General features: G+C 40.5%; 1 protein-coding gene across 1 annotated transcript in view; it reads right to left on the bottom strand.

Moving 5' to 3' along the window:
- Positions 1-17,213, bottom strand: part of WWTR1 (WW domain containing transcription regulator 1) — a 119,313-nt gene extending 102,100 nt beyond the window's left edge. The window contains exon 1 of the mRNA XM_032806233.2: positions 16,217-17,213. Coding sequence (XP_032662124.1) covers positions 16,217-16,632 — 416 coding nt within the window. The 5' untranslated portion in view covers positions 16,633-17,213. The remainder of the gene's footprint in view (positions 1-16,216) is intronic.
- Between the last annotated feature and the right edge of the window lie 7,638 nt (positions 17,214-24,851).

Here is a 24,851-nt window from a genome sequence, read left to right as displayed (position 1 = left end):
CTCCTAGATGCTCAGTCTACACGGTTGCCAATTTTGGTTGATGTTTTCCTGAAGGTTTCATCACATGTCATAAACTTTAATTAAAGATTAATCTTTAAATCCTGGAGTCTCCAAGACAATCCTAGAGGGTTGGCAATCCTATGCTCAGAGCATGTATACCCTGAGCTCTTCTTACACATTTATTAAATGAGCATAAGTGTTGAATCTTTAACAGATTTAGTTTCTGGAAAATGTTAGTCAAGCACTAGAATTAAATGTTATATAAAGAAAAAGTGTTTTAAACACCTAATTCAAAATCCCTTCCCCTCTCTACTTGCTCAGTTTCACACTCTTGATTCTTCTGATGTCATCATTTCACTGATTCTCCAGTCACCATAGTGTCGCCCAAGCATAGACAGAAATCTGAATTTTTAATGTAAAACATGATCCAACAAAGTAGAATCTCACACTCCTTCTTAAAAAATAAGTTATGTAGATGATAGCTACAGCCTACACACTGGGTGAGGCCAAGGTGGGAGACACTGTGGCCAGGCTAGCTAGGAAATGAACTGATTGAGCACGTCTCCAGGAGAGACTTATCATGAAGCGCTGGGCTGTTAACTAAGCTGCCCTCCACCTGGACCTGGAGGGAAAGAAGCAGAAGGCTCAGTGGCTCTACCACCTACCCTCCATTAGTAAAGCTGCTCCTGCTGGCACAGGGATTGTATATTGCACATGCACAAACACACGTGCCTGCCTACAGGCTGAATCTGGCCCATCATTTTTTATTCAGGTTAACTTCATCTTGCCTATTCATTTTTAACCTAGGCATGGGCAGTGAAGTAAAATGAATGTGCAAAAAAGCATTTTTCCCATCCTTATTTCCAAGCACACAGTTAAACTTCTGTCTGCGTAAGCATGCAATAAGATGCATAAAATGTCAAAACAATTAGGAAAATGTAGTGTCAAAACCAAAATTGGAAAGAATAAAACCTTTTGTAAAGAACTCCCACACTAAATTCTAGTCTTCTCAGCTTGAAAATCTTGACCTTTTAATGTAGTCCAAGACAATGCTGTACAGTACTGGCTATGTAATGCAGGCTGTATAATGTAGTAAACTCATTTACTGCTGCAAAGCCTGCATTGTTTGAGCTCCCCAATGCCTATTCTAGGTGGATTATGGGACAGGAGCTGCAAAAGGATGGTCCAGAAAATGTCTATATCAGACTTCCTACAAGGTTTAGGCAATAGCACAATTTATACAAGAATTACAAGGAGTCCGGTGGCACCTTAAAGACTAGGACTCCTTGTTGTTTTTGTGGATACAGACTAACACGACTACCCCCTGATACTATGCAAGAATTGGCCTTCAACTGGAAAAATTACTTTTGTCAAACTTGTCCAATTATCTGGACAAGCCACGCCTGTCTCAAGTGGAAATGACTGCTTCTTTGGAAGTTTTTAGAAATCCCATATTTTGATAAAAGTTTTGAAAAGCAGACTCCTCATTGACACCCACAACTTGATGCATACAGAAAACCACATTTATGCACATAAATCACAAATCACATATTTTTATGACTAACTAACCAGTTTGGGTACCCAAAACCAAATTCCCAAAGTTATTAGCCAGGTACGGAGTCCTTTAAAAATATAATCCATAATCAGCAATGTATTTTATGATCCTATTAAATACCAATGGCATTTTATGAAAGTGCCTTCCTCTTATTTCAGTCAAGTCTCTTCCTATCACTCTGAATTCAAATAAGCAGTTTGTCTTATTCTATACCAGGATGCATTCAGACAAATATCATAGCTTGCACAGAACATGCTAAAGCTTCTAAAAATAATCCTACAGGAGGTGGCTCTGGTGGAGGAAATTTCTGTCCTGTCAAGGAAGTGCCACCTTCAGGGAAGGCCATGAGACCAACCTCACTGATCCCTGGGGATCTAGGTTAGGGCCATTCATGTAGAAGCACCAGCTCCACCTCCAGGAATCCTGGGATGGGGGCTCTGTGGAAAAGGTACTACCACCTCAGGCTGCATTTTATCTTTTATAACAGAGACAAGCTACCAGCCATTGTGTCTGTTTAGTTTTCCTTAGACAAGGACACTGGGCTAGACAGTTTCTAACCCATTCCAATTTCTGATACTCATGCCCTTGCTCAATGCTATCTGTCTTCTATATCTTTCTTAGGTATTTATGCACCCATCACCATTGTATCTTAGTGCTTCCTAATCTTTAATGTATTTATCCTTACAACACCCCTGTGAGGTAGTGAAGCACAATTATCCCCATTTTAACAAATGGGGAACTGAGTCACAGAGAGACTAAGTGACTTGCCCATGGCAGAGCAGAAAATGAACCCATGTTTCCTACAGCCCAGGCTAGCACCCTAACCACTGGGTCATCCATCCTCCAGGATATTTATTGTTGTATTTAGGTTTAACCACACTGCATGTGAACACTTAAAGCTAAAAAACATATGATTCAGATTTGTACAGCTGACAGTAAATGTCCTCTGAAGTTTCAGGAAGCAATGAGACATCTTACAGTTTACCAAATTAAAAACATATTATATCCAGTTAAAAAAAATACACTTAAAATAATATAAATTACTTCTCGATTAAGAACTTCTATTTCAAGTTCATTTTGTGAGGTCTCTCTTTTTATGGCTCACTAAACACTTGAAAAATGGAAATGAGGAATATTGAATAGAAATGGTGAGAGTGAGCGGAACAGGAAAGCTGACCTTGGAAGAAAAAAGATGGAGTGGAACAGTAGGATTAAAAATAGTGTGGAGCATAACTGGGCCACTCACTATGACTCAGTGACTTTTATCCTCTACTGGGTGAATTATTGGACAGTCAGAGAAGCTCAATCCATAGAGGAATTGGGAAAAGTCAGTATTTAGAAGAGCTCCATACAGAAATGAAAACCCTGCCCCAGAAAACTAAGGAGGCATCAGCACAGGTGCTGGAATTAGGGGTGCTGTTGTACCCCCAGCTTGAAGTGGTTTTCATCACATACAGAGGTTTACAGCTTGGTTCGATGGCTCTCAGCACCTCCACTATAAAAACTGTTCCAGAACCCTTGAGCATAAGGAGATGTTACTCTAAAAGTTTAGTCTAACTGCAATAAGCTCTGTTCAGCTTCCCAAACAATTGTGCCTGTGCCTGTATATTCTTCCCTTATGTTCAGAAAGCAACATATTAAAAAAAAAAAAAAAAGAAAGAAAGAAAAAGAAAACAAACTAAAAAAATATTTTAAAAAACAGGCTCTCCTCAACTGCTGGAGCCACATCTGCCTTCTAAAAATTATCACAGGAAAGAAATACTAAAGTACAGTATAATTCCCCTGAGATTTACATTATTTAAGAGTTCATACATTGGGCACAGGCATCAGCATAACACTGGGTCTGGACTTTGATTTAATCAAATGTAAAAAAAAAAAAAAATCACTCTCCCTCTCTATATAAAATGAGAAAAAAATTAATCAATGCCACAAGTCTGTATGTTTAAATTCAGCCCACATGACATTTCCTTGTAGTTTAATTGCTTCCATACCATTTATATCTGCTAGTCACGCTAGGCCCCAGAGTACTATATATGCTTTGTTACAAAGAAGCTCTTGTCCTATAATAACCTCCATAATCAAAGTAAAGGAATTATGGGTAAGGCTGAGCCGACTGAGTGAAATAAACAGGTTTTCAACTTCATCCAAAGCATACTTAAAACAGGAAACGAGTCAAGCCTAACCACTGGCTCTTCCATCAGGATTTGAGAGAGAAAACAGCAGAAAGCTGCAAATGACAGACTGTGTAGTCTCTACATAGTCAGACAGTTGAAATCAGACACATTTATCATTCGGGTTCAGCAGATTACCCTGCATACTGTAGCCTATTTATGCATTATAGAGTTGAGGTGTGCAGGGAGCTTTTCTTTTCAATTAGCTCGTATCGCTTTAGCAAGTTTTAAAAGTTGGTAACACCACCAACTCACTAAAAAGATTTAAAAAAAAAAAACAAGAAAATCCCATACTGATAGTTCTCTCTTCTTACGCTGATCAGCCCAAACAAGTTATAAACCCTTTACTCCTTTAGTTAGGTCAAGCACACATTTTCTGGAATGATCCCAAACAAAAAGTTTAGTGTTCTAGGCTAATGGTATGAAAATATATGTAACAGGTATTTAAACAGCCACTTTATTTTTGTTACCCTTCGGCATACAATATCTATTTGTAGGTTTTTCCTCCCCTTAAAAAAGTACTAGTAACTAGCTGATATTTGTTTTGAACATTACTGTATGTGGAGAAATCAACTGACACCAACTGACACCAACAGATAGATACATAGGTGATTGGTGTCATCCATTCAATATACCCAAGGACTTTGGGCCTATTCCATAGATGAAGTTGCACTAAATTGTGCAATTTTATACCAAGTTAGCTAAAGTCGTGCAACTCTGCATGCAGACACTTAAAATCATATAAATGTAGGACTGGAAGGGATCTTCTATTCATTAAATCAGTTTTGCTTGTGTCATTACATTTACAGGTGCAAGCTAAACAGATATAACCAGTTTTAAACTCATAAGATAAACTGATATGAGTATCCACACAGGGATTGAATTAGTTTTAAAATAAATCATTTTTAAACCAATTTAAGTTAAACTGGAGCAACTTCTGAATGTAGACGAGCGCTTATTGATAGGTTTCTCACATATTTCACCCAAGAAACCTTTCTTGGCAATATTTCTGAGGCCTACCGCAGGGCTCATGTTTAGCCATCTTCAGCTGGAGCTTCCAACATAGTCATAAATAAGCCTTTTAGTGATGGGGCAAACAATCATATTTGCGTCCCCTTGAGGCAACAAGTGGGAGGGTCACATGCCCCCCCGATTTCTGCCTCCCATTTAGCATAGCGGTTTTCAAATTGTAGAGTGCGCCTCTCTAGAGGAATGTGCCCCACAATTTGAAAACTGTCGCCTCCTGCCAGGAGATTGGAAGCCGATGGAATGGCTTAGTCCGCTCAGGCCCCCAGCGCTCCATGCTCTGGAAGCCGGAATACTGGCTGGCTGCCCGCTCAGCAGACCTCCCTGCCCTGCTCCCTGAGCCAGGCCGCCTCTGCGCAGGCTGGTGCTCCCAGATACAGCTGGTGGCACAACTTCAATCGGCGCCCCAACATGCTCTTGCCTCAGCCCTGAAGGAGCTCGGTGCTGGCTGGCATCACCCCCTGAAACCAACCCCTGCCCATGGAGCCTGGCTGCCATGAGATGCTCCCCAATGTGCTCCCTAGAGTACTCATTCCTCTTGGGCATCTGGCTCTCACCAGCCCAATCAGACCCTGCTTGCCACCCGGGAACTGGCCATTGCACCTGGGTTACTCTCCCCACACTGCCTGCACACAGAGCAGAATCACCTCTTGCTCCCCCTGGCTTCCCTACCCCAGCTCCATGGCTTCTGGTCACACAGACTGAACTCTGAACTTGGCCATACAAGCCCGAAGCCCAGCCCAGGGGGCAGGCGGCTGCTGGCAGAGTGGACTCGCTCGCGCCAGCTCCAGAAACCAAGGCCATGAGAACAGAGCAACTTCTAAAGTTTCCATATTTCAAGCTCCCAAACAGAGGACACTGACAGGGAAGAGGAAGTGGAGATGGCATTTGGGGGGTGCTGGAAGTGTTTTTTGGAGGGCACTGAAGGAGGTAACTGTGGCGGGGTACCCACTGGAAGTGAGCTGCCAGTGCTGGGCCGGCTTAACCGGGGGGCGTCAGCTGCTGCATGCAGGCTCCTGCTTCCCCCTCCCCATTTCCTCCTCTCCCTCCCTCCACATCCTCCACCCCACTCCACTATCCTCTTCTCTTCCCCTGCCCTATCCCATCCCTCTTCCTTCCCCACTGCCTCCACTCCCCAACACCTCACCCCCCTTCCCCTCTTACATAAAGAGAAATGAATTATCTAGTCAGATCACATATTTACAATTTCCTCCAGTGAAACAATCTGATTTTAAAACCATCTACTCTAAGTACTCATATATGCCTTTGGAAAAGAAACCTTATATTACAATGGAATTAGATATTATTTGTTATGCATGTTCCTTCTTTTCATTTCACTCTAAACTATAATTGTGTGTTTAATCTTACATTTGGCAGCTCTTGCTCTTAGTATACAAAAAAGACGTTGTTAAATAGTCCATTTATAACCAGTGTCAGTAAATATGATCTGTCACTTCAGCTCCAGCAGCTCTGTGGAGTCAGCTTACAAACACACTAACTTAGAACTCCAAACTCTGCTCTATTCAGCAGCTCTCAAATCAAGACCCAAAATAGATACTTATCAGTCAACAAGATGTCAAACAGCTCTCAAAAGGACTTTCCAAGGCCTGGTCCACATTTACAATTTAGGTTGATATAGCTATCTACATCCCTAAGCGCTGTAGCTGCACCAACCTAACCCACGGTGTAGATGCAGCCAGGCTGACAGAAGAATGTTTCAGTCAAACTAGTTATTGTCCCTTGGGAAGGTGGCGTTCCTATAGTGACAGAAAAACCCCTTCCCTCTTTGTAGGTCATGTCTAAAATACAGAGTATACTGGAATAGCTACAGCTCTGTAGCTATGCCACTAGTGCCATAGTGTAGACATGGCCTATGAACGCTAGACACTGTCTTAACTGCCTCTGAGTTTCTGCTATAAGCGTATTGCTATTATAATTCAATTTACATGATTGATTTATTCTTATACCTTTGCATATAAATTTCATAACTAATGGTAACAAATTTTATAATATGCTTGTATATTCCAGTGATTTGCCAGTTCAAAATATTTAACCCAAATAATAGTTTGCTAACTAACAACTGGTGAATTATGAGGTTAAATTAAACACACTGCTGCAAATTCTGGAATTGATAAACTCTTGGTAATAATTACAAAACGTTGTGCTCCTAAATCATAATGTTTTCATCTGCCATTTTTCATTTAGCTTGAAAGTCTGAAAAGTTTTTAAGTTAACCTGCAAATGTTCTTGTCTCCCATTTGAGCAACTGACAGTATCACATTTCTCTTAATGATTTTTAATCCACTTCTACACCTACAGTTAAACATAAGCTTGGTTAATAATCATCGCAGCTCAATAATTATTAAAATGTAGCTACAGACTAACACAAAGAACAATTACTTTCGCATGTGTGATACTGGTGGAACATGTTTCTGAAGTATAGCTTTTTCAAGGTTTCAACACAGGCCCTGATCCTGCAAGATATCGAGTGGAGAAACCCACTACTCTACTGAATTCAATGGGAAGTCAATGAGAGTTGAGAGCACTCAGCACTTCACAGGATCTGGCGCCTATAATGAGTTTAGGTCCGGTCTATTTTTGAAGTTGCACCATTTTAACGAAAGGTATTATTGTAAGACTATTTAAAATTAAATTAGTGCACCTTTGAATACAAATGTCCTTTTTTCATACATTGATATAAAGTTCAATTTGAGTGCCACAAAATTAATATAATTAAATGGTGCATGTGCTAAATTAAAAATGACTAAACTTTAGAGATTTTACATACACAATAGTTCAACAGGACAACTCACCTACAGCAAAGATATAATTGAAGACAAATTGTTACCTGTCCTGTTAAGCAACTCTATAACTTACAATAGCGAAACCTATCCAAGCTTATACCCACTTGCCTGGATTATAACAAATAAAAATGAGCTAGCTGATACCTGATGTCCCTGTATTTTACACACTACTTTCTACTATTTTCTCTTTTATATTCTCTGTAGTTTGACTAACTGCACACCTTTGCACCAATACAAATAAAAAGGGCCTAAAAATTAACTATATTTGTAAAACATGTTTTATTTCTAATTAATCTATACACATGGGAGATCCTACTGCAGTTTTTCTGTTCTTCAATTCAATGTTTCGGAGGTAACATTTGGCATAAAAGTTAATTTCTTAAGACTTGGAAATCAACCAAAGCAACACAATTAGCAAACTCACAATTCCCTGCCAATCTCCCTCATGCAATGCACTTTGTCATTAATTCTATGGAAGTTTGCATGTACCATATACATATATTGTATACACTGTGTAATACATTTTAAAACTACACAAACATAAAAAAGACATATAAAACGTAAGATGACTGCACTCAACAACTTGTCTTCAGGAAACTAGTGTAAGCTTTTAAATAATCATTCATGAAGTTTCCTTCCTGTTCTATTCTATTATTCTTGACCATCCCTAATAACTCACACGTTTATACAAGCCCTGCATGCAACCCTGGCAATGTACTCTTTGTCATTTGTTAGATATATGTAGACTACCTTTAAGCACCATTATTAGCTGGGAAAAGTACCTAAAACTACCAGAAAGTCAGTTGTACCTTCATGTAACAAGGAAAGGAGTTTAAGGACTTTGACCTAAGAGTATTTAGATTGACATATTATACCTACAATTTTTACTACTAAATGTATCTGCCCAAAGACCATAATTAGGCTTGGATTTTTTTTAAATCATTTTGATGGATAATATTGATTTTATTTTTAAGCATTTTTTCAATTTTTATCAATTTTCACATTTGTGCAAAATTATAGGGTTTAATTTTTTTCAATTTTTAATCGATCTAAATTTTCACAGTTACATGAAATCATGGGGAAGGTCAGATGTTGTTATATATAATTATATAATGAGAGATGTTAAAGACTCAAAAAGTTAAAGTTTTATAACCATTAAAACAAAAAAAATTCAGTGCTACATGTCAAAATATACAGAGCCTTATATCAAACTCTAACAAGTTCTCAAGCTCCATATTTCTTACTTTGCCTATCTGTAAATTTCAATCATCAATGGAAATATTTTTTGTTGGTTTGTGTGTACGATGAAATTGACATTTACCTCTATTTACTGATAAATAGGGTGACCAGATGTCTCCTTTTTAAAGGGACAATCCCGTTTTTGGGGACTTTTTCTTATCTAGGTGCCTATTAGCCCCCTACTCCCCCTCCTGTTTTTTCACAGTTGCTATCTGGTCACCCTACTGATAAAAGTCAATTTATTTCAAGTCTAACTATAATCTAATTAGGCGCTCAAACTCAAGATGTAAACAGTGAGTATGTATGTGAAAATATAGTTGCTCATTTTTCTGAGCAGTGAAATTCTCATTTGTTACTAGTAAAACACAAAAAGCCAAACTTTGCTTTCAGTTACTTGTGTACAACCACAATGAACACAGTAGGGTTGCAAATGTGTAACTGTCAGCAGAATATGGCCCACCATTTGCAGCTTTTATTAATATTTTCTATCATAACTTTCAGCACCAATGTTACTGACCTGCAAAAGAAATGTACTAAGGTTTCTCATGAGTGATTCCCAATTATTATCTCTACTGAATTTAAATTTCATTTTTCATAATGACTTTTTCAAACCAAGTTTAAATGTGTGTGTGCATGTATGTGTGTGTATATATACACAGAGAGAAAACTTTTCATGGTTGAAAGTGTAAAAGATTGTTTTATTACAGTGCAAACAAAATATCTTCTTCAAATAATACAGAGCCAAATCCTGAATTCCTCATTTAGTCCTTAATTAGACAAACCATAAAGGACTTTGAGATTTGCACCTTATCAAACTTTGATTAAGAGAATCAAGTTTCAAACTCCACTTGGATTTTCTTTTGTGTATGGTACTATAAATGACCAAATCAATGGAATATATGGACTATGCAGTTTCTGATCCTTTAAGTGTTCTCTGTGTGTCATTGAATGAACTGACTGCAGGGCTACGTACGACCATCTGCTTCTTTAAACTGTATCAATGGATTTGTTTGCCTCTCCTATTGGATTGCAATGCATCTCCCTTGGGCATAGCCCAGTCACTCAGGTTTTGCACAGGAATGAGGGTTTGCCCCTCAAAAAAGTAATTTAAAAATCACAGAAATTAGTAATGGAAAATACTTAGTAGATCAAGGCCATCCCCATGAAAGTGGAGAGATAAAGTCAAATTCTGTTCTCAGCTACACAGAAGCTATGGAAGTTACTCTGGATTTACACCAGTGTAACTAAAAAAATAATTTGGTCCACAGATTCATGATAAATAATGCATGAGACATTAAAGTGATACTGTTAAACCTGATCTTAAATTACAGGTACTTTAGCATATATTTAGGAAAATTACTGTAATGGTATATATTTCACCTGTTACCAAAATCATCAAATCTGTTTAGTTTTGATGCATACATTTTGACACTCAAATTCTCTGTTAATAAAAGTCAGACATAGTTGAATTGTCGTAGAATAAACTTTGGTTTTGTATCAAAACTTTCATACCTACAAAGGACTTTGTAAAGTAGTTCAATACACACATTGATTGTACACAGCAGCCATTGTGGACTCAGAAATAGATACCATATACCCTTGGACGTTATAACCCTTTTTTTTATTGAGCGGGAACATTGGCAAGGGGACTAGGATTATCCCCTATGCACTTAGAAAATTGTTATGGAATCACACCCTTCCACCTGGACAGTCACTAGAGATGGGAAAAAGGCACCTAGATTCTAAAGGATGAATGAAATACTCTAAAAGGCATTGCCAAGTGAGTAGCTTTCTAAATCATAAAATTAAAAATAGTGAAGATGCATGACTTCTTGGCTAATACCATCACAGTATATATTAATACCAAAGTAAGCCACACTGTTGCTGTGCTTTTACATCAGTGGTTGGCAGTAGTTTAAATACATTTATGTAGTTCCCTGCTGTAGACGGGTCCGTAGTGTTTTGCACCAACTACTGCAGAATACTGTAGTACAAGGACACTATTTTTTTTCCTGTTGTGGAACACACTTTAATAGAGAGATTGTAAGACTTATAGATAACTCCTCTCCCTTTTGGAACTAACTAACATCTTACATTCATTAGGGCAAATATTTTTATTTTTGAGTATGGCAGAGCACTGAGTACACAGTATGCACTAAACAATAATAAATAGTAATCCCTATGGCACTTTCAGAAATTATTTTGGAATTTGCTATGGAAAAGTAGTATTAGGAAAATATGTATGTATAATAATTGTCTTTAACACTATACATCTTGTTGGTCCTTTTTGAAAAAAGCATATTCATACTGTCTCCTTTTGCTTCCTATCTCCACTCCCTTTCCCTATTCCCCACATGCTCAATAATATAAAACGGATCAGATGTGAAACCAAGCTTCCAGCCACCTCTTGGCACTAGAAGGAAAACTTGGGGCATGCCATATAAACAAAACACTACCAACAATTACACTGCTTTTTCCCTGAGCTGGCTTTTACTAGTAAATTTTACTTTAAACTGTTAGCATTTACTATAACATTTTTTAAAAATACACAATGGTAAAGATAAAAGTTTCAACCAGTTCCACAAATTTGTTTAAACTGTACTCTATACAGACCTGTTTATCCTCTGGAATGAAATCATAATCCAAACAGAAACACTGAACACACAAAGAGAAAACACTTGAACCTTAGACTTCATTTGAAATATCAGGCTATGCCTCCTATAAAAATAACACCGTAAGTGGTAATAAGTATTAGTTGAAGAATCCTTATTACTACAGACACATTTCTGCATGTTGAATAATATGAAATTGATACTGTCATATACCAAAAAAAGGACCATGCATAGGCATGCCTATCTTTCCAGAAATCCTCTTTATTAGAAGAAAAATCACATTTAAGGTTTTTCCACAAATGCACACACAGCAAAAATGTTTTAGATAACATTACTGCATGAGTGAACGTGTTTATTAGTCTGCTTTCCATCCCCCCACTTCTGTGGTTTGGTATTTAATTACAGGGTGGAGCAGTCCTGGGGCTACTTATGTTTCTTCCAGTCATAGCCAAAACACCCCTACAGGAATTAACATGCAAGACTGTGATCTCTACAAGTTATAGCTAGTTCTTGGTCAGCAAAGCTAACCAAAACTTATTGTTCATTAACATTTCCACCATTACTTTCATATAATCATCTTGAAAATAAAGATAGATAAATATGCTGAATTTACATTAAAAATCTTAAATACAAAAATGTAATGTGCTTTGATAAAAGTAGGACAACTTTATTTTTGCTGTTTGAACTTCCTTCTGCTCCTCTCCCTCACAACTGATTTATGCCAATGACTCTGCACAAATAAATGTTAAAGTTTGGATGACAATATAAACTTTTGAAAAGATAGCCTCTAAGAAAACACAAAGTTAACTTTATATATGTGATCTGACTCAAACTGTTTTTAAAGTAAATTAATCTGATTGACCAATCTTATTACTTTTCTCTAACATTACAGATTACTTGTCACTTGGCTCTTAAGAAACATAATTTAAGACTATTTCAAATCAGGATTTCTCCAACAAATATTATTTTCTCTCAAATATATTATACTCAGTGGAAATATTTGATAGTTTAAAACTTGATTATTAGGTAGCTACATGTTATCCTCAAAAAAATAATACCGCTTTGCCGTATAACAAAACTTTCATTCCACACATTTTTAATTATAATAAAAAATCCCAGCAATTTAATGATTAACAAATTCTGTTGGACAAATAAAACCCTAACAAAGAAACAAACAAAAAGTCCACAACACAAACACAAAAGATTCCAAGTTAGACAGCAATTCACACAGACAATGTCAACATTAATTAAAGGAAAGAATAGTAAGTTGTGAACCAAGACACATCCATTTTAAAAAGTACAGTAAATAAAGCACAAAGTAACATAATAAAACAAAATTCCCCAAAACCTGTCCTGATTTTTTTTATTATTGTTATGGGAGAAAATAAAGAAGATACTTTTATTCGGGCTTTCATGTGCAGGAGATCAGAGGGCCATACACTTTTGGTCTATACAGCAGGAATGCATCTAACTTTGTGGGGGTTTCTTGGCTGAATATGAAGAGTTCTGTGTGTTGTAACTGTGTGACATGGGCTTGGAGGTATAGCTGAGGACCAATTTTAAGATCAGATGAATGAAACGAATAATGATAAGTAAGTACTGCTCCAGGATAACTAGGCCACTTAAATGACACATACCTTTTTACACTTGATCATATCATTTGATACTTCTTTACCAAATGGAATGTAGAATACTAAAGAAAAAGAGTGCAGTTTAAAAAATGGACACTCATCTGCAGCAAATGGACTTGTGTGCTCCCATGTGCAATTCCCTTTCCCAGGTAAAAACCGAAGCATGATGGGAAATTGTAAATACTGGTTTTGCAGCTGGGCCAGTATTATGCGCACAGCGCGGGTGAAAGTGAGAGCGCAGGAGAGTACTTTGATCTTAACCAAAAGCCAGATTGCTGACAAAAGTATAGTAACTCGACATGTTTAACGCCACCATCAGCCAAACCCTGTAAATGTCTGTTGGCTGAGTCCTAACAGGTATTAACAGAAAAACCTGTATTTAAGGGTGATTGTTGACGGTGCTGTTATCAGTCTCTTTTTAGTCTTTTCCTTCTTTCTGTAGCTTTGTCACTGCTCTCTGGGGGACTAATCCTGAAAGATACCTAGTGACAAAATCTCCCATTGCCCTGGGTGGTAACTCAGAGCACTCATAACTCACAGGCTCAGACCTTAGAAGCATGCTTATTTGAGCCATCAGAATGTTATCACCAATGTAGACTAACATAAAATGGCAGAATAGGGGAGGCGTACTTTCATGTTTCACAGTAACCTGGAGTACAACCAAAGGCAGGACCTCAAGTTCCACTGGGGAAATAAATGCATAGATGGTTTGGGGTTTGAGTTTCGGAATCATCCTCAGGTTGCAAAGTGGTCAAGAGATGAAATCATCATAAAACCATGTCATTGATTTTCTTCAGAATACAATCTTCACTAGCTTTACTTCTAGCCCTCTCATACATTGTTGATGCAGATGGCATATATTATGTCATGGCTGGGTTCAAGCTCAAGGAGCTTCCTACTTCCCTTGATGGGAAGTTCTGCTAAATGAATATAGATCTCCTGCAGCCTGAACAGTTGAACTCCCACACTATTCTTATGTATTTGTTACACTAACAAGGTTTTCTGTCACTGACTGTTTACAAACTGAATATTCTACCACTTTGTTTACAATGAACTCTGGAGTACAGGAATAAATCTATTGAAAGAAATTTACCAAAATAAATATAGTGATTATCAGGCCTGCTTCACTGTTATGCACCAGTTTGATGTCAATGTCAGAAATTAAATATAATACTCTTTTGGCCAGACTTATTAACCAAAACAGTACTGGATGATGTTGCCATACATATATCTTAAAAAAAAAATAGATGTCACTAGTATAAGGAAGCATCCAATGCCACTAAAGATATGGAAGCTAAAAATATAATTTACACCGGTTGCACTGAAGAATTACATTCCATTTTCAAAAGCCACCCAAGATATGAAGGATGGCCTTGTAACTAACTCCAGAAAGCCTAGGTTATGTTCCTATATCTACCACAGACATTCACCTTAGGCAAGTCACAAAACTGCACTATGCCTGTTTCTCATTTCTGTAAAATGGGGATAAAAATTCCCTACCTGACAGGAGTGTTGTGGGGCTTAATTAGAGAATGTAAAGTGCTTTTGGATTCTAAGATAGAAAACAGTACAGAAAAGCACAGTAGCGCAGCCAGTCAATAGAGCACTGGACTAGGCCTCAGGAGACACGAGTACTATTCCTGGTTCCCCTACTGGCCTTCTGATCTTAGGCAAGTGACTTCACCTCTCTGTGTCTCAGTTTCCCAATCTGTGAAATGGGGATAATAAGGCTTACCTCCTTTGTAAAGCACTTAACACTTTGCATCAGTATATTGCTATCAAAGAGCAAGGTACCTTTATTATTTTTGTACAGTGTCACAGAACTGTCTAATATAGGATCATGTTGTTGTGACTCCATGACAATAAACGATTAAGCTGCTTTAGTGTCCTTAGTTCAATCTGAAGCCCCTCATTTTTGTGAGTTCTATCTCAGTTATTTAACCTAATTTACTTGAATGAATGTGCATTAATACTAATTAATGTGGAAACAATGGGAAAAGATAACCTTATATTTCACTGAAATAAATGTTAATATACTGCAACATTTAACCGGTGTCATCATTTAGATCACATTTTAATGCCTGCAACACAGCATATACTCACCTGAGACCATGAAAGCAATCATACCTATATTTTTCTCTTGCTATTTTAAACATCATGTGACAAACCATGACAATTGTATTATGGTGGAGTGAACTGACTATAGTAATCTAACTACATTTCTCTTTTTCAGCACTAACAGTCAAGATAATTTGCAAACCAAGGAGATAAAACAAACAAGTAACTACAGGATACAGAAACTTCACAAATGGCATATTTTCTCCTATCCCTATTCGTTTCAGCCTTTAGTCAGACTCCATCATTCTTTATAGACGTGCCCAGGTCCTCCTAAATTCCTTAAAATGGAGTGATCAATAGAATGTCTCTCTGTGATTTCTATGGTCTCTGTGCATGTGACTTGTGAGAATTTCATAAACTTCTCCATAGCACCCACACCAATTTCTGAGTTTCAACAACCTACATAAGACCATTGGCATCCATCCCATACCATAGCCTTTGCTATCTCCACTTCAGCATCAACATGTGAGAAATATGGTAACCAGTCAGTTAACCCTTCCCCGTTCATCATCAAGCCCTGGCAACCACCTTATAGCCCCCATAACTACCCCCACAACCAGCTTTAACCTAGAGGAACACGGCAATGACTAACTTCATTTTCAACTGTCAGTAACCCCAGGGCCCCTTTATCCCCATCCCCTGCCCCAGTGCAAGAGTTTCCTTTGCCCTCATGATCAATGTACTATATAAGGAACCTGGTAAAAGCCCTCATTTGCCCCACACACCTGGCCGAAGTCTCTTTTACATCCATCTGTCCGTCCGTCCCCACCTCCCGGTCCCTTTCACACATCCCCTTACACAGCCAGTCCCTTTTACACCCCTCCACTCACACTGCCGGTCCAAGCCCCTTTAACACCCCCCTCCCCCCCACACACACAGCCGGTGCAAGGCCCCTTTAACGCCCACCCACAACCGTCTTCGGCCCCTTTAACCTCCCCCCCCAACACACACCGGGCTCCAGGTCTTTCAGCCCTGCCTTTACACCTGCCCCTAGCCCCCCTCGCCCCGCTGGGTCTCCAGGGCATGCGAGGACGAGGCCAGCCCCCTGGGCCCCACTTACTTGAGGAAGTATCTCTGGCCCGTGTGGGTGAGGGCCATCTCCCAGCCGGGCGGCAGCGGCAGCTCGTCGGTCACGTCGTAGGACTGCTGGCGGAGATGAGCGTGCTGCTGAGCCGGGCTGGGGGTGGCCCCGGCCCCGGCGCCTAGCAGGGAGGCGGGCGAGGAGTGCGAGCGGACGTGCTGGGCACCAGCGGCGCTCAGCCGGGGCGGGTGGCTGCCCGAGTCAGTGCTGGACTGGCGGGAGTGCGAGCCCGAATCGGGCTCCTTGAAGAAGGACTCGGGCAGGATCTTCTTCCTCCAGGAGCTGGGCTTGGGGTTCATGACCGTGTTGAAGAGCGCCTCGAGCTCTGTGTCCAGGTCCTGGGTGACATGGATCACTTGCTGCCCCGGAGGCGGAGGGACGGGAGCAGGGTTCATCTTCTGCACCGCAGCACTAGCTTAATGCAACAAACTTCCCAACGGGACGCAAAGAATCAGCAGCGGATCAGGGATCCAGGGCAGATCTCCCCTAAAAACGCGTCTGTATCCCGTCAAGGGGCGGGCAGTCAGCAGTGAATGGGCGGGGATCCCAGGCAGCACCCCCACAAACGAGGGGATGGGCAATCAGCGAATGAGGGGTGCAGGTAGTGCCTCCCAAATGCCTGTATCCTACAAGGGCCTGATCGATCAGCAGCAGATAAAGACACTTCAAACCAGCCCCCCCAAAAATGTCACTGCACCCCTCCCTGGAGTGCCCGGCGTCGGACACTCAGCAACAGACCAAGCAAGGGGTCCGAGCCAGTCCCCTCAAACACGAATCGTATCTCGCACGATCGAGTGCATCCCAGTCAGTCCCCACGCAAAGTTATGCAACTTTCTCTGAAAGTTTGGCTACTTGCTGCAATTCCCTGGGAGAAGGAGGAGGAGGAGGGGGCTCCTTTAAAGGGCGAAGGAAGAGTTCTCGCGGCTGTCACCGGGTGAGAGCTGGCTGCTGTCCGGATTCCAACGAGGAGCAGGGCTCTGGGACGTTCCGAATTCGAACGTAGGGACCCAGGGAACGTTCAATCTGCCACCAGTGTCCGGATCCGGGCCGGAGTCGCTCGCTCGCTCTCCGCCTCCTCCTCCCCCAGCTGCACAGAGGCGGGCAGGATCAGGACTTTGCTTCTTCTGCGCTGGCACCGCGTTGCAAAGGCGAATTTGAAGGCCGGGGGTGACTCTGTCCTCACATCCTCACAATCCAGGCTGCCTAAGCCTGACGCAGAAGGCGCTTTGCGCTGCGCCGCGGCTGCTCCCAATCCCGGACTGTCCCAAACAAACTTTGCGAAAAATTCTCAACCCTGAGAATGAGGCGGGGCAAAAAGTTTGGGAGCGGCATTATTCATGAGCAGGGTGCCCAGGGCAGCCCGAGCCCCGCCTCTTCTCCTCCCTCCCGAACTCCGGCCTCCGCAAAGTTGTGTCGTGGAGTCTCAGCTATGCGAGAAAAGGCTCTAGGGGGTGAGGTCTGCGGGGCTCTCATCACTCAGAGTCCCCGGGGCTGGTTCACGTTGCAGCACTTGAAGGCACGAGTGGCCTTATTAGGCGGAGCAAAGGTGCCGCCTGGCCGGCTGTAAGGAGAGATCGCCCCGCCGATCGCCCAAGGGAGCCGCAGAAGGGCACAGACTCCCCCGGTTCGCTGTACTAGCCCTGATTGCAGCGTCGGGCCAACGTCTCAGTAACAAAGCCAAGCGGTGCCGTTTTCCCATTGTTACCATATTTGGTATCCTGAAGAGGAAACTCGATCTCCCACCCCCGCTTCCCAGCTCTGTGAGACACACCCGGGCGGGTGGAGCGAGCTTTGACCTGTGGGAGGACCCCTGCCCGGGGGGGGAACGGGGGGAAGAAGCCTCGTCCCCTGTGTCCCTGTAGGGAAAAGAGCCCTGCCCTGCGGGATACCCTGGGAAGGGCTGTTCCCCATGGCATCCCCACAACTTGGTGGGGAGGATGGAGAGTGCCAAGTCCTGCTAGGGGAAGAAGAGCCCTGGCTTACTCAGGGTCCCCCAACTCTTTAGAGGAAATCTCTTAATTCCCCCTAATGGAGTGAGGTGGCACCAGCTCTCCATCTTCCTGGTAAGGCTTCTCACAAGAGACCCCAACTGTCCCCTCTTCCCTTCAACTGTTGTAGTCTCCTGGGGCAGATACTAGGAAGAGAACCTTCCCAGCCCCTTGGAGATGGAGTTCATCTGCACTACAAACACAAGTGTCTTTGGGGACCATGCAGAGTTAATTAATCCAACAGAGTTAATTCCTTGTTATAATGAGGGGACCATGGGTATATCTTCAAACAACGCTGAAGGCTCCAGCTCCAGCTGGAACATGATCTGAGGTCACAGTTAAGGTTTCATCCATTCTTCAGGACGAGGGTTAAATCATTCTTTAACAGAGGTGAAGAAAACTGTGTTAACTGGTTGCCTTGACAGTTGTAACTTAGTTGACCTATTTTTTTTAAATTGCCCAATCTGAAGCCATGCTTTATTTATGTGGGGAGGGAGGGGGAAAACTAGGATGTAAAAGGAGCCCCCAATATGAATGTCATATTATGAAAGGGGGGCGGGGCTGAACCATTTTACCTAGCACAGTTTGGTATAAAGGTGGCAAGTTAAGGTTTGTGTCTCTGCATTTATTTCATGCAACAGATATTTTATATTAAAATGGATTCTGAAACTTCCTTTCCATTGACATTCTATATTTCATTCAAGGTTGCAATTCAAAGAAATTCCTATAATGCTAGGAAACAGTTTTTTAAAAACTGATATCTAAATTGTTTCCTCAAACAGCATTTTGGTTCTAATGGAGACAGATTACTGCTTTAAAACAATTCTCAAGACTGTTCAAAAACTGTAATTCAACTCTCAGAGCAAAAATTTCTTAATGAAGCCATTTTTAATGGCAGTTTCCTAGCATAATGAATTTAGAGTGAAATGCTATGATGACCGGTGCCAATATAGGAACTAGACTGATAGAAATGGATGGCAGTGAGATGCTGAGATCCATAATGACACAAATTATCTGTTTCTAGCAATTTCTTCTGCACTTGGTCCTATAGCTACACGGAATCTATTTTAAACAGTTTATAAAGAGGTTGGCTTTATGACTACAGGTTAGGTCTGAACTTTCTCTAAAATTTTATCATAGACTCACCTCAGTAAGTAAGTATAAGTAGTAAACCTGCATAAGTAGTAACATTTCAGCTACAGCTCTGATATTCTTCTGCATCTGTCCTTACTCTATTCATCAGTCATATATATCCTACAGTAAGAAATAGATAGGTTTGTCAGAATACATTTAGCTTCATTTAATTTACATCCAGTATCCTAGTTGCCTTCAGAACTTTTTCCTCAGACTTCCTATAAACTAAAAGGTCATTCGTATAAAGTTCCACTGCCTCCAGGTCTTGCAGAATCTCACTCTTTTTCCCAGTGAAGATTCATGAGGTACTTTTGATGCTCTAGCTTGTCTTTGTAGCTTTTAAGCACACTCTGATAAGGTGTGCGTTACTGAGCTATTTGCACATTTCACAGGTACTGAGACATTCAGCCTTTGGCTTTGTGCCTCACAATACACCCAGGGTGTGCCCCAAATGTTTTACTGTTGCCCACTCTGATGTGGTTTATTTAAACCACATCAGAGTAAAAACACTCTCTAGCATAGCTAAGCTAGCAAAAGGCAACCTCCTCCCTTCCCCACCACCACATGAATGCAACTACATTGACAGAAGAGTGCCTCTTGTGGCATAGGTAATGTTGTTCAGGATGGTGGTGGTCTTTATGCTGCCAGAAAAACTCCTTTGGTTGGCGTTTGTGATGTAGAGAAGGCCTAAATTTGACTGACATAGTTATTATAGTACATTTCACTTGGGTATACAGGCCCTCAAAGCATTTCTTGGTATTGTAATGTCAGTTAGGGTATGATTTTCTTATTGCACCATTTCTATACCAGCAAAAGTCCTCCTATAGACACAGACATACCAGCTTAAAACTGCTTGTATTGATATAGCTTATTTTGCATGGAAAGTGGCACAAGCTCTATCAACAAAAGCACATTTTTGCTAGTCTGAGCTATGCCTATATTAGCTATACTCTTGTACCTATAATGGCAAACCTTTTCTAGTATAGACCTGGTCGTGATTCAAAAACCAATAGATACAAAATGCAGTTTACAGATGTGCCTGAGGAAGGCTTCTCAAGTTTGGATTGCCTTCCTTAAGGAGGTTTATATGACTTTCCCAAGATCAGCTGGTGAATGAAGAGTAGAGCCCAGATATTCTGACACACAGGCCTGTTTTGTATATGTATTGTACACCCACTAGGGTTGCTGGGAATATGTCGTCATAAACGATGGCAGTATCACATTTCCTAAAACATCCAGAATGCACATTTTTGGTTACAACTGAACAATCCAAACATATGTTGTCAACCAACAGTAGGGTAACCAGATGTCCCGATTTTATAGGGACAGTCCCGATTTTGGGATCTTTTTCTTATATAGGCTCCTATTACCCCCCATCCCCATCCCGATTTTTCACACTTGCTGTCTGGTCACCCTAACCAACAGAATACACCAATATTTTCTTCACTTCCTGTCCTAAACTGTTGGGTAATGTTGTGCACCATTAAGCAGATGCTATGGTGCACCTCAGAAATAGCTGCAGCTATCAAGTGTGTAAAATTGGTAAGGTGTTTTGTAACTGTTGGGGTAAAAAGCTACAATATAAATAGTTAAGGATTGTTTCTAATACACTATCCAGCAAATCATACTGTGATTTATACCTGATTTGATGCTGTGATTTTCAATAAATTATACAAAGAACCATAAAGAAAACCTCAACTATTTTGCTTTTTTCCCCCGTAAATGAGAACTAGACAATTTTTAAATCTAAGTATATAAAATGCTAATCACTCACCCAAAACAGTAATTAAAACAATTCATCCCTCTTTTAAAAATACATGTATTGCTTTCTCCTGAATCATCCTTTGGATTAGGGCTTGATCCTGCGAACCCTTACTCAGGGAATTAAGGGTTTCCAGATTTGGGTCCTAGGATATGTGGTTTATAACTGATTTATACTCCATAGCATCTTTCTTCCCAAAGAACTTTACAAATTGTATACATCCAACACATCTAAAATGCAGTTATCATTGGGGGTGCATGGTGATAAACTCATCAGTATGTGGGACATCACAACAGTTGTGCAAAGATGACATTTTTGCAAAAGACACTAAGGTAAATGTCTATGAAAAGAATATCATGGAATCTTTAATGTTAATACAGTACAGGCAGGACCTAAATTTTTAAGTTATCTTCAGAGAACCCTGTCTATATAACTCTGTATTAACATTTTATGGATGAAGGCCTGAATCAGCCTTGTTAGGATTTGAACCTGTGATTCATACAGTCTAGATAAGTCAGACTGGAAGCTGAGACCCCCTGCACCAGGAGTGGCCAACCTGAGCCTGAGAAGGAGCCAGAATTTACTAATGTACATTGCCAAAGAGCCATAGAGATACATCAGCAGCCCACCATCATCTCCCACCTCCCTTGCCCCCAATGCCTCCCACTTTGCAGCACCACAAATCAGCACCTCCCAGTCCCTCCCACCTGCTGCAATCAGCTGTTTCACAGCATGCAGGCAGGGCCATCTCTAGTAGGATGTGGGGCCCAGGACACCCTCCCACCTCTGACCATTCCTGCTGCAGGGCCACAGGTTGGCCACCGCTGCCCTACCATCCCCTGAAGCAAGGAGAAAATTGGTCAAGTGATTCAGCTATATGGTTTCTGGAAAGGAATGGCAAACTTGCAACATTTCAGCTTTTTGCACACCCTAAAACCCAGACATTTAAAAAAAACAACATACATTATGATGTCAGGATGAGTAAAATAAGGGTGGCTTAGAAAAGCCTTTAGCCTCTCACTTCAGGACATAAACAAACCACTAATTCCTGAATTTAGGAAGAAACCTTCCCTATGGGCAGTTTATTCCGTAACTGTCCACTGTGGATTTTTTCCAGGTTTCTCTGACACAGCTAGTACTGACCACCATCAGAGATGTTGACCTGATAGAGGATGGAAATTCCGAGGTTTCTACATCATGTTGGGCCAATGAAGATGACAGAACATGCAGAAAAGGCAAAACTGTCAAAATGAGACGAAACGCTAAGGAAAACAACGCTAAGGAAAAGATTATAGGAATGATAGCAGTGCAAGCAATTCAACAAGTGAATCAAACAACTGAATCAAAATATATTTTATTTGTTAGAATAAAAAAATGTTTGGGGACTAGTTTAAGTGATACCTGTACTTTGAGCTTGCATAATTAGAAGCTATCCTGATTGCCATTTTTATATAAACCATATATGCAAAGTTTTCCATACTAAAGCTATCATTGTTTGCCATAGGTTCAGGGAGTAACATTAGCCTTGTGCAGATGTTTCCTGACTTTTGCATCCATGATGTATTAGCCATCTGATCTGTCATTGACAAGGTAAATACCTTTTTGCACATTAGTTTATAAATATACAAACATAAATTCCACAGATTCTATTTAATGAAAATTGTTATGCTATTGCCAGTGAAAGTGTATTAAGCTTTACAAACAGCAGGGTAGGCAAACTAGTGTGTGTGTGTGTGTGGGGAATCTTACACCATGTGAAGTGTGGCAGAAATGTATTCCATGTGTTCTGAAGCATGCTTGGTCATGGTGGTTTGTATCTCAGCCTGCATGCTATTTTCACTTAGGTAAAATTGGGTGTATATATTTGTTGTTTCTCTTGAAACAGGAGCTTCTTGCACTTTGATAAATGGATTGAAAGGTTGATTGGATTGGTATCATTTACTGTATAGTGTCTCTAATTCATACAGTTTGTAGTCAAATTGAAATTCTTTATTACACAAATCACGTAAATGCCATTTGTTTGCTCTTTGCAGTCTGTCCACTAAACCATCTCCAACAGGACTACTAGTAATATTTTAAGCTTCTGAGCAGGTTTCAAACTACCAATTTAAAATAAAACCTGCCACAAAAATGTCCCCTCCTTACTATCCACACCAGGGGTCCCCAACACAGTACCTGTGGGTGCCATGGCGCCCGCCAGGGCATCTAAGTGTGCCCACGTATTGGCCTGCGGACGAGCATCCGCTGAAATGCCGCTGACAAGCATCATCATCCAGAAGCGTCGCCACTGAAATACCGCTGAAAATTGGCAGCATTTCGGCAGCGACGTCTCTGGATGATGCAGCTTGTCGGCCACATTTTGGCGGATACTCATCTGCTGCCACGGTCCTCCATCGCTCATCGTCTGGTGCCCGCCAGACAAAAAAGGTTGGAAACCAGTGATCCACACTAATATGGATCAGGTAAAAACAGAGATTAAAAATTATAGTGGGACAAGTTTCACTTGCTACATTCAATCCTCAACCAAAAAAAGCTTTTATGGTCCAGTACCTCACAACCTCAACATAACCTGAAATGGGAGTGGAGTCTCCACAGAGCTGGGGCTGTGCTCCACACCAGACCCAACAGGGTGAGATAGGAGATTTACTTCCTCTTACTTAGATAAACTAGAAAGGCATAATTTAACCTATAAACATCATGCCAGATTATCTCTAATCTCAGTTTTTCATTGCTACACAACACTTGTTGCAATCCATGAAACGTTACAAGATACAAGAGACTTGGGGCTCGTCTACACACAAATTGGAACTGAAACAAAATAAATTCGCACACCCTTAGGTATTTTGGTGCAAGTCTCTATGTGAACAATTATTTCACATGACAAGTGCCTTATTTTGATTTGTCTTTACCATTTTAAATTAAATCTGGCAGATCCAGGAATAAAATCCAAGTCTCCTGAGTACAGTGGATATGGTATGGGACCATACCAAATATAGCTAGGTTTGTAAAATGTGTAGTGAAATGAATAAGGACGGACATAAAACTACCTCACAAGGCTGTTGTGTACAGTGTTTTTGTAGCCATGTCAGTCCCAGGATATTAGAGAGGCAAGGTAGGTGAGGTAGTTTTTTATAGGACTAACTTCTGTTGGTAAGAGAGAGAGAGAGAGAGAAGTTTTTGAGTCTGCACAGAGCTCTTCTTCAGGTCTCGGAAATTTACTTGGAATGTCGCAGCTAAATACAAGGTAGAACAGATTGTTTAGCTTAAGCAGCTAACATATTTCAATGCCCATGCAGAGCAAATTGGAGGATCAGTACAAAAAAAACAAACAACAACAACATTTATGACTTGGAATACACATAGGGAGCAGATCTGCTGGGGAAAGAGAGACCACTTTAAAATAATTTGTCAGAGTAGCACCACGCCTTAACATGAAATTCAAATACAACAGACTGATAAACATGTTAATCTTTAAAGCTATTATAGTCATACTTAACTTCCTTAGAGAATGTTCTCAGGCTTCATTAATTACTCTTTGCAAATTGCTGCAAGGTCTTTGGATGAAAGGCTACATTATCATAATTATTCTATTATATAATTGTAAAGGTTGGGTCCGTGTTCCTGCTATAGGCTTCCATTTTCAATAGTTATATTTAAAATTCAGCAATATACAATTCCTATTTGAAATTTGTCACACGAAGCCACGCCCTGTTTTAAAAACAATAGTCAT

The sequence above is a fragment of the Chelonoidis abingdonii genome, chromosome 8 (genome assembly GCF_003597395.2).
Source record: "Chelonoidis abingdonii isolate Lonesome George chromosome 8, CheloAbing_2.0, whole genome shotgun sequence".
Lineage (NCBI taxonomy): Eukaryota > Metazoa > Chordata > Testudines > Testudinidae > Chelonoidis > Chelonoidis abingdonii.
This window is presented reverse-complemented; position numbering and strand designations above follow the sequence as displayed.